We start from the raw sequence: 10199 nt of genomic DNA, 5'->3' as shown, positions 1-10199 counted from the left end.
TTTTTTTAGCTGTATCGCCCAGCCCTAGCTAAGAGCATTTCCTTCATAATAAATTAAGCCAATATCACTGTTCAGCTGCAGCGCAAGTGCAAGTTTTGAGTGAAAAATCCCATTACAATAAAAAAATGTGTGCAGAGCTCACACTGAGCAAACTGTGGCACATTGAGAGTATTCTGACTAACTTGTACACCTCTGATTGACCACTGTGTTCTCGCACTCGACAAACGTGTGTGATTGGCTACGCTGTTCAAAGCCAGAAAAACATGTTGTAAATAGAAACCTTTCACGCTTTTCACAGAGCATTCCTAAATGCACACGAGTGCCGCCTATCATCAGGGATTGATTGGGATTTTATATTGGGTTTTATTCTAAGGGAGTTATAAAGTAAGCAGTTCTGGCCTTTTTATGGCCTTTATGTAGTTATGGCTTTTTTTTGTAGGTATAAATACTATCCTTCCATGCAATGAAAATAGCTCTATTTTTGTTTTCTTCCAGCAGTGCTCCGATTTCCGGGGTGCGCGAGTGCGCTCTTTATACCAGTGTGTGAGACTGTTCTTCTTAATCTTCTTCAAGCACAAAGGACAACTTGGTCTAACGTGCTAGAAAAGAGAGCGTCTGTAGTTTCTATTGCAACATCTAAGTTATATCTTATGCTGAGGAGACAAAGCAGACAAATCAGAAAGTTTAATAACGATGCAATCTTTAATAGTAGAAGGGATAGTTCTACCATATTTGTAACAAGGAGCGATTTTGCAGTCTTCACTAAACCGATACATGAGACTAGATAATGATCTGAGATATCATTGCTCTGCTGCAAAATTTCAGTGCCTACAATATAGGACAAACTTAAGTGTTTAACCCCCAATAAATGCCTGTAAATGCCAATCCCAATGCATCTTTTTTTTTTTACTATCTACATGAATTTTAAGATCACCAACAATTAACAATTTAACTGCAGCCAGCACTTACTCAGATAAAAAAACTGAAAATTCTGTGTTCTACATGGTGCCTTGGAGACCTGTATACAGTCAGAGACCAGTAGAATTGTCAAAATGATTTATTGTTTTTACTAGATAACATTATATAAAACACCATCACTTCAAAATAAATTGTACTTGAAACCAGACCTCTGAGTAATACTGAAAATATTACTATAAATTGTTGCATCACCACTCCTTTTGCCCTTCAGATGAGGTAATGTAATTGTCTGGTTTTAGCCAGGTTTCTGTCAAACAGAGCACATCAAGCTTATGATCTGTGATCATATCGTGTACCAAAAGTGCTTTTGTAGAAAGGGATCTAATATTCAACAAGCCAGGTTTTAACAGTTGTTTGTCTGCATTATATTTATTCTTGTTCTTCAGACATTCCCCTTAAATACAATAAATATCAGCTGTTTGCCAAGTGACCCACAGAGGCCTCATACACACTGCAGCTAAATGCAGTTGTTGATTCACCTTTTAGTGCTTAATTTTAGTGCTTTGCACACAGTTCAGCGGTTTACAGGAATGATAACCGCATTCCACAATCAAATGTATACAGGTAGTGACAACCGCATTTACAAAAATGTACACAGTGTGTAAGTAACCACAGTGTGTATGTGGCCAAAGTGACATTTACAATTTAAAAAAACCCTTTGGATATGGAGCCGCATTGAGATCTATAGGTTTAAAAATGAAAACTGCAAAAGAAAAAAAGTTTCTTTAAAACCAAGATCTAAAATTTATATTAAGAGATATCGTGTTACAGGTATATAGTTGAGTTACAGCAAAAACAAAACTGGACAATTAAAATTATGCTGCCATCAGTAATTTTTTACCCCCTGTAATTTGGCTCAAAATTTCAGGTGAAAATTGTCATTTTGACCCCCATCTGCAAAACCGATTTCTCCGTAAATAATTCAGTATTTAATATTTTGGCTTTCATCACTATTTATGTTTGTTTTTCTTCATGTATATTTCAGAAAAATGTTATGTTTATATATTAAATATTTTTATATAATATGAATCTAAATATATACATGTAAATACATGTACATATTTTCAAAACATATACTGTGTATTTATATATACAAAATGAATATAATCATTTGACGGCACTACACATGATAAATGTAATATGAAATGACAGGCTCATAAACTAAGCAAGGCTTAATCCATGACATTTTAAGGTTGTGATTTTTCACATTCAGTTTTTGACAGTGGATAGATGTAACACTGTAAGCCATTAAGTATTTCTACCACATGGTGGCAGTCACGCTCCAACATCTACTACAGGTCATTAAAAGAGAGAGATCCCATTGTACACTTATTAGTTAATGTTTACCGACATTTTATTATAATCTTAACAACAAATCTTAAGGAAATATATGACTTGGTTCTGTGTCTCTTCAGGTCATGGGCAGGATACGGAGGTGCCAGTGGAGGTGCCTGCTGGTGAACTGACACAGCTGCAACTTCATGTGCTTCAGCCCACTGTAACTGCAGCAGAGGCACAGGAGCTAAAACAGGTTCGAAATCAGTTGGTTTTAATTTTACACAAACACATCATCTTCAACAATAGACAAATATTTCAGAAGGATGTGGCCTCATGGGAGCAGAAATGTTGCGATCACATGATCCGTTAAATACTGATCTTGGTAACCCTTTCTTGTTGGACACTTTTGTTCATTTAACAAATTACTCCCGAATTAAAGGGGTCATCGGATGCTCATTTTCCACAAGTTGATATGTCTTCTTCTTCTTCTTCTCCTTCTTGCTTTACGGCGGATCACCTATCTCTCAAATGGACCATTGACACTCCTAATTGAGATTGTAGATAGTGTCCATTTGGTGGCGGTAATGCACTTATAAGTCTGTGATCCGCCGTAAAGCAAGAAGAAGAAGACTCGTCACGCGCCTGCTGTCGAGAACGCGCTGAGGACAGTTCGGACATTGCGTGAATCAGAGGTAAAAAAATATATAAATACTGTTCAGTTTCTTGCACAGACCGATCGTTTTGTCTTTACACATCAATGTATCATCACGAGCCACAGGGTTTAATTTGGTTTTGTGTATGTTTTGGTTTTTTTTACTCTCAAAGCCGTGATTCCCATTCACTTCCATTATAAGACTGACAGACTGCAACGGTTTGAGTTAAAAATCTTCTTTTGTGTTCTACTGAAGAAACAAAGTCACCTACATCTTGGATGCCCTGGGGGTAAGCAGATAAACATCACATTTTCATTTTTGGGTGAACTATCCCTTTAAACTACAGTGTGACGTGTCTGTGGCTTGTGTTTTTATGAGACAGGAGTGGGCAGCTGACTCTAGGCATTCCCCCACCGCACAAAGATGTAAGGTCTCCGTGCCATCATCGTCAGACGGCCACAGTGCCAGCTGTAAAACCCTTTCAGTGCTCAGCCGAGGTGCTGCATGGTACGCAGCAACCAGACATAAACACTGACTCAAAAACAGTCAAGCGTTTTTCATTGAGTGCATTATAATGGGGATGTGCGGAATGGTGCTCTTCGTGTTGAACCATTTCAAAACACAATATTATTGCTATGACCAGAGATAATTGATGGTTGGTCAGCCATCACAGATATCACTTTTCAGGATGGTTTTGGGGTTGAGAAACACTAAAAACAAACATGTTAAAATGCCACGAGGAGATGGAAAATAAGTTTTAAAGGAATGAGGCAGGGCAGCTTGTCTTATAGAAGACTGTAATACATAGACTCAGCACAGACTGTTTATAATGCAAAATAAAAAAAAATAAAAGTACTGTAACCTGTCACTCTCCACAATAGGAAGGAAAACATACAGAATATTGCTGGTGCTCAGTCTCACGGTGCCCATAACAAAATACATTTTAACTTTTTATTGTAACTGTTATTATTCTATATGCACAGGCCTGTTTTCAGTGATTGAGGATGTGGGGTGCAAGGAAAAGTGTATAATACCTTATATTCTTTTGTTTGCACCCCACATCCTCATTCACTGAAATGATTGGCCTTATGAACGGAAACATTGATTCAGGATCATTGTAAGATCAAATATTTGTGGCACCTTTATTCAGGATTTGTGTAAAATGCTATATGAATCCAGATGATCACGAATGCAGTATACATACATAAATACATAAACGCATACATGCGCGCACACACACATATAAATATACAGTATACATATATATATATATATATATATATATATCTCTGCTTTACTTAATGTTCTGAATGTTGTTTTGTGAATATTGTACTGCAATAGGAAAAAGAGAGCGTGGAGCCTTTTTAAAGACAGGGCAGAGGAAATACATCCTGTTGTGGCAAAAACAATTATTAACAAATAGCATCACAGTGTAAGAGACAAGGAATCAAATTATATTTAAGGAAAGAAGTTTATTTTCCTTAAAGAGGTATGTTCACAATGTTTCAGCAGCTACCCTGAAACACAACAGACCTAAAATCACACTGAAAACAGACAGCCTTATTATACTGTTATCACCCCCCACTTCTTACAAGGTTCCTTCTCTGTAATTTTCCACTTAACCCCGTAAACCAAACCTAGCTGTTTTTAGAAAAAACAATGGTCCTTCTAACCCCCTGGGCTTTTATTATCTTCACATCTGTGAAGTCATTACTCCAGTCTTCAGTGTCACATGATCCTTCAGAAATCATTCTAATATGCTGATTAGATGCTCAAGAAACATTTCTGATTATATGTTGAAAACAGCTGATTTTCTGAAATAAAAAAGATTTCTTTCTTTCATACTTTCCTCAAACTTTTGAACACTAGAGTATATATACTGTTGTGCTCATGAGTTTACATACCCCTTGCAGAATATGCAAATATGTTAATAATTTTAAGAAAATAAGAGCGCTCATGAAAATTGGATGTTATTTTTTTTTTTAGTACTGTCCTGAATAAGCTATTTCACATAACAGATGGTTATATATACTCCACAAGAAAAAATAATAACTGAATTTATATAAATGATCCCGTTCAAAAGTTTGTGAATCTTAATACTATGTATTGTTTCCTGGATGATCCACGACTCTTCTGTTTTGTGATAGTCGTTCATGACTCCTGCGTTGGTCCCGAGCAGTTCAACTGCCTGCTGTTCTTCAGAAAAATCCAATGACTGTATGATTTTGAGGTCCATCTTTTCACACTGAGGACAACTGAGGAACTCATATGCAACTATTACAGAAGATTCAAACGCTCACCGATGCTCCAGAAAGAAAAACCATGCATTAAGAGCCGGGGGGTGAAAACATTTGAACAGAATGGAGATGTGTACATTTTTCGTATTTTGCCTAAATATCGTGTTTTTTTTTTTCATTTAGTACTACCCTTCAGAGGCTACAGAAGATAGTTACATGTTTCTCAAAAGACAAAATAAGTTAAATTTACCCTGATCTTCATATATCTATATAACTAGCCAAATAATAGATGGATAAGTGGTATTAGATTTAAAGATACGCTGTATTTTTTTCTAAGAGTAGCAGAATAGAATAGGCTTATTGTCACTTTTATCACATGTACACCTGGTATTAAAATCCATATTGGGTGATCTGATCAGAAAATGGACAGCAATAAATGCAAGTGTAAACGCCTGAATGATCTCATCATTCAAACCATTCAGAGGTAGTTAAAAACACATGTCACTGCATCGCTATTATATCGCCTTGATGTCTGCCAAACACCAGCATCTAGACTGCAGACTCATCTGTCAATCAATCACTTTTACCAAAACAATTAGTAAAAAACTTAAGTCAACCCCCAATGTACATATTATATCTATATTTTGGACTCCAATTCCAAATATTCATTATCCACATGATTATTTTGTGCTGTGTTTGTGTAGATGCTCCAGCAGGTGAAGAATCTAGCCCTGGAAGCTGAGACAGAGCTGGAGCGTCAAGACGAGGCTCTGGATGAATTGAGCTGTTCTGCTGACCGCACCACCATGAACATTAACAGACACACTCGCCGCATGAGGAAACTACTGTGAACTTAATGTCACCAGATTAATGGTAAGATATGCACAGGAGTGTGTTTCTCAATAGAGCACTCTTTATACTTAAAAAATTCATTTGATCTTTATGAGTAAGGTTTGGCTATTTAGAAAGCTGTAGAGCTGAAAGCACAAATGTGGTTGGGGACGGATGACTGATCATGTTAACATACAATAGCATTCTCATAAAAGTTAAGTGTCAAGTAGGAGCCAGGTAGTTTTGAATGAGCACATGTGTATTTGGGAATTTTTGAATAACGCATGTATTTGTGAATAACACTCATGGTTATGTAACTGCATGTGTATACGGATGACTGATCATGTTAACATACAATAGCATTCTCATAAAAGTTAAGTGTCAAGTAGGAGCCAGGTAGTTTTGAATGCTCACATGTGTATTTGGGAATTTTTGAATAACGCATGTATTTGTGAATAACACTCATGGTTATGCAACTGCATGTGTATAGTCAAATAAGCTTCTTGGACATAAAGGCCATCAGATCTCTACATTAGGCTTTATCATAAGTCTAACACATACATAATAGATGCTTTTATTGGTTGTCATTAATTAATTGGCACTATTAGCAAGAACTACAGAAAACTGCTCCTAATTTGTTTCTTTTACTGTTTACTTGAATAATAACATGAAAAACATGAAGCAGTATTTTACCCTCATTTGGGGTCTAGGGTCTGTTTGATGTTACCTTCATAAAAAAACTGGTTCCCTTCATTTCAGTGGCGTAAGATTTTGTGACATTACCCGTCTATATATACACACACACACACACACACACACACACAAACAAACAAACAAACTGGGCTTGATTATGTTGTCTGAAGGTATGTAAAAAAAGTTATTCATGGTATTGAGTGCGCAAATGGACCCCACATTAGCAATTAATGGGAAAGTTGATAAAATAAGAGTTTCTCTCATTAGTCCCTCATTGTTCACTCCTGTGTCTTGTTACCCTGTTCGGTCTGCGTGTATGCTTCTGGGTTTTCAGTGTTCATTGTCTGGTCTTATCCGTCCACATTTAAGGTTACTTGGTTCTGTTCCTTGGTCTTTGTGTTTTGTTTATCTTCATTATTATTATTTATTAATTTATCTGCAATTTATCTGCAATTGATCTGCTTCGTAAAATTACAGTTGAACCACTGTTGTCACATGAACTGTTTTACCGATGTCCTTACTACGTTTCTGGGTCTGGGAACATTTCAATTGCATTGCTTTCCATGTAGGGTCAGAAAGCTCTCAGAGTTCATCAAAAATATCTTAATTTGTGTTCCGAAGATGAACGAAGGTCTTACAGGTTTATAATGACACGAGGGTGAGTAATTAATGACAGAATTTTCATTTTTGGGTGAATTAACCCTTTAATAAGCTGGTCAAGTCATGTCTGCCGAGTGGTAGATGTGACTTCACGTTAGAACAATACATCAACTTACATCTCCCCTTACACTCCCTGTGGTCCCAAAGCTCTCAAGTCTGGTGGTCTCTACATTCGCAAGTCCAGTGATCCTGGAGGCCTCAAGTCTGGTAGTCTCTCCACTGTCAGCTGTACTTCCTGTAATGACAACCGCCATCTTGTGTGTTTGGGGCGCACACATTGCTACAGTTTCTCTGAGGTGGTCGTGTCTACTACAGCATCCCCTTAGCTGTCTTTTTGCTTGGTTACAGACACAGAGTCTGTCCCTGAACTCTCAGTGCCCCCTGTTGGCTCGGTTAACTCTCAGGGCTACCCTCACACTGTCTGTGCTCTCTGTCATGGCCATGGAGGCTGTCCTTGAACTCTCTGTGCTCTCTGACAGCTCTGCTACGGCCACGGAAGCCAACCTTACAATCCCTATGATCCTTGTCTCAGTTCCACCATGGGCCCTAGATCACCAATGGTCTTCTGGCTCTGCAATGGGGCCCTGTTGCACCGGCTTTGCTATGAAAGTCCTTGTCTCGGGCGTAATGGTCCCTTGCTCTGCCGTGGCTTCCCACTCTGCCAACACATTCTCACTCTCTCAACTCGTCACATATTGACACTTGGTCAGGACCCCTTGGCATCGGTTTCGTCACTTTTCGATGTGCAGGGTCCTCCATTGTTTTCAGTTGTTTGTCTTAATTTGATGGTTTGCATGCATTTGTAAAAAGTAGAAATAATTTTATATAAATTTATAATTTCATTGGAACACCTAACCCCAACCCTTATGTTACCCTAAACCTACCCACTTCTGAACAATATGAAACGCGTAGCAGGCAAATAAAAGTACAGTCACGGTATTTATTGCAAAAACTGACCATAAACAAGCAGTATAAACGCATTACAAACAAACCGTGTTGCATTCCAAGTCTTCTGAAGCCATACGATGTCTTTATGCGAAGAAGAGAGTAAAACATAAGGTTTTAATTGCTGAAAATGATCCCGCTCCGTTCTCACATCTCATTCCGAAAGATACTTCTGTAGCATGACACAATCGGTCACGAGACACACAAGCGCCAATAGCATTTCACAACCAAGGCTGACGTAAGGCTTCCTCTGGCGGCATTTTTTAAATTAGCGCACAGACTGCAGCACACAGGATCTGAGCTTTGTGGCGGACGGAGACCATCGCGTCTATTCCTCTCACAAATCAATCGTTTTGGCTTTTTAAAATTTTTTATTTTATTTTATTTTTTATAAATTATGACTGTAGTTGTATCTGCCTGTTATATCTTGCGTTTTATTGACAAATGGTAGGTTTAGAGGCAGGGGTTGGGTTACGTGCTCATAAATGTGTAAATAAAACTGTTGTGACTGTTTATGTTGAAAAATCACAACCCAACATATATGCAATAATGGCAATATTATTACCGAATATATAATTTAATCATGACGATAAAATTTCCAGCGCCTTTCACGTCTGCATATTGACGCCAAGGGTTTCTTTTTTTTTTAAAGCAATGGAGGACCCTGTATGTGGAAAAATGACGCTAAAGGGTTCTGACCAAGCGTCAATATGTGAAGAGTTGGGAGGGAGAATATGTTGACTCTGCTGGCTCTGCTAGCTTTGCCTTGGCTTCCTGCTCTCCCAGCTCCATCAGGGTCTTCACCTTCTCTGCCTCTGTCATGGTCTCCAGCTCCGCCTTAGCTCTCTGCTCTGCCCTGATAGTTCCATGATCTCCTGGGATACTCTGCTCCACCGTGATGGTCATCTATGCTGGCACCACCCTGGTGCTGTCCATCTCCACCGACTCCACCTTGATTCTCTGTCAGATCCACCTTGGTCTCTGGCTCCATGCTGGTTCCCTGCTCTGCTTTTGTCTCCAGGCCCCTTTTTACCACCTCCAGTCCACTTCTGCTTCTTTCTTGTGTTTTGTTTATCATAGTTATTAATATTTATTCAAGTTCATCTGCACTTAGATCCTCTCTTTGTCATGTCTAAGTCCCTAAGTGCTACGACACTTATTTTCTGAAACTGTAATTCTAACAGGTTTTTCTCTAACCAGCAGATGACCGTATTCTGTATTCTGTACATTTTCAATATCCCGAAACAACTCATATGAACTTGTTTTTTTTTGGCATTTGTCTTTTATTTAGATAGGCCAGTGTAGTGAGTGACAGGAAGCAAAGTGGGAGAGAGAGGGGGCATGATCAGGAAAAGTCCGGGATTCGAACTCGGGACACCCACAGTGTAACATTGACTACGTTTACATGGACATCAGTAATCTAAATATATACCTTATTCTAAATAAGCCAATATTATGATTATGGTGTTTACATGAGTTGCTTTTAGAATATTCCTTTCATGTTCCCATTTTACATGTTATAGTGCATAGTTCGATTAATGGCACACGTCATTACGTCCCCACGTGATGCCATCCGACGTCCCCTCCGGAATTTCACGCATAAACATATAGTTTGTCTTCGTGATGATGCCATGTACAGATTTGGGTGTTTCATTTTTAAATGTATGAAAGCTTCAAGTGCAGTTAATCCCACGTGACGCCATCCGACGTCCCCTCCGGAATTTCACGCATAAACATATAGTTTGTCTTCGTGATGATGCCATGTACAGATTTGGGTGTTTCATTTTTAAATGTATGAAAGCTTCAAGTGCAGTTAATTATTTGTACGTGCATGCAAACGACGGCGGTTGTTGAAGCTCTTTTATTTGCCGTCAAACGGTTGACCACTGCCGTGTGTGTATCCGGTCGCAAAATGCGGCGAAAA

At 38.4% G+C, this 10199-nt stretch overlaps 1 protein-coding gene across 2 annotated transcripts in view; it reads left to right on the top strand.

Annotated features, from left to right (window-relative positions):
- The window catches only part of LOC107661893 (synaptosomal-associated protein 47-like), an 18475-nt gene that overhangs the window by 7403 nt on the left and 873 nt on the right, over positions 1 to 10199 (top strand). For both annotated transcript variants that reach the window (XM_016451683.1, XM_016451681.1), the window contains exons 4-5: positions 2394 to 2509; positions 5851 to 6019. In XM_016451683.1, coding sequence (XP_016307169.1) covers positions 2394 to 2509; positions 5851 to 5997 — 263 coding nt within the window. In that variant the 3' untranslated portion in view covers positions 5998 to 6019. The remainder of the gene's footprint in view (positions 1 to 2393; positions 2510 to 5850; positions 6020 to 10199) is intronic.

The sequence above is a fragment of the Sinocyclocheilus anshuiensis genome, unplaced genomic scaffold, assembly GCF_001515605.1.
Source record: "Sinocyclocheilus anshuiensis isolate Anshui unplaced genomic scaffold, SAMN03320099.WGS_v1.1 scaffold723, whole genome shotgun sequence".
Lineage (NCBI taxonomy): Eukaryota > Metazoa > Chordata > Actinopteri > Cypriniformes > Cyprinidae > Sinocyclocheilus > Sinocyclocheilus anshuiensis.
The sequence above is the reverse complement of the archived record's forward strand: the minus strand, read 5'-3'. Positions and strand labels throughout refer to the sequence as shown.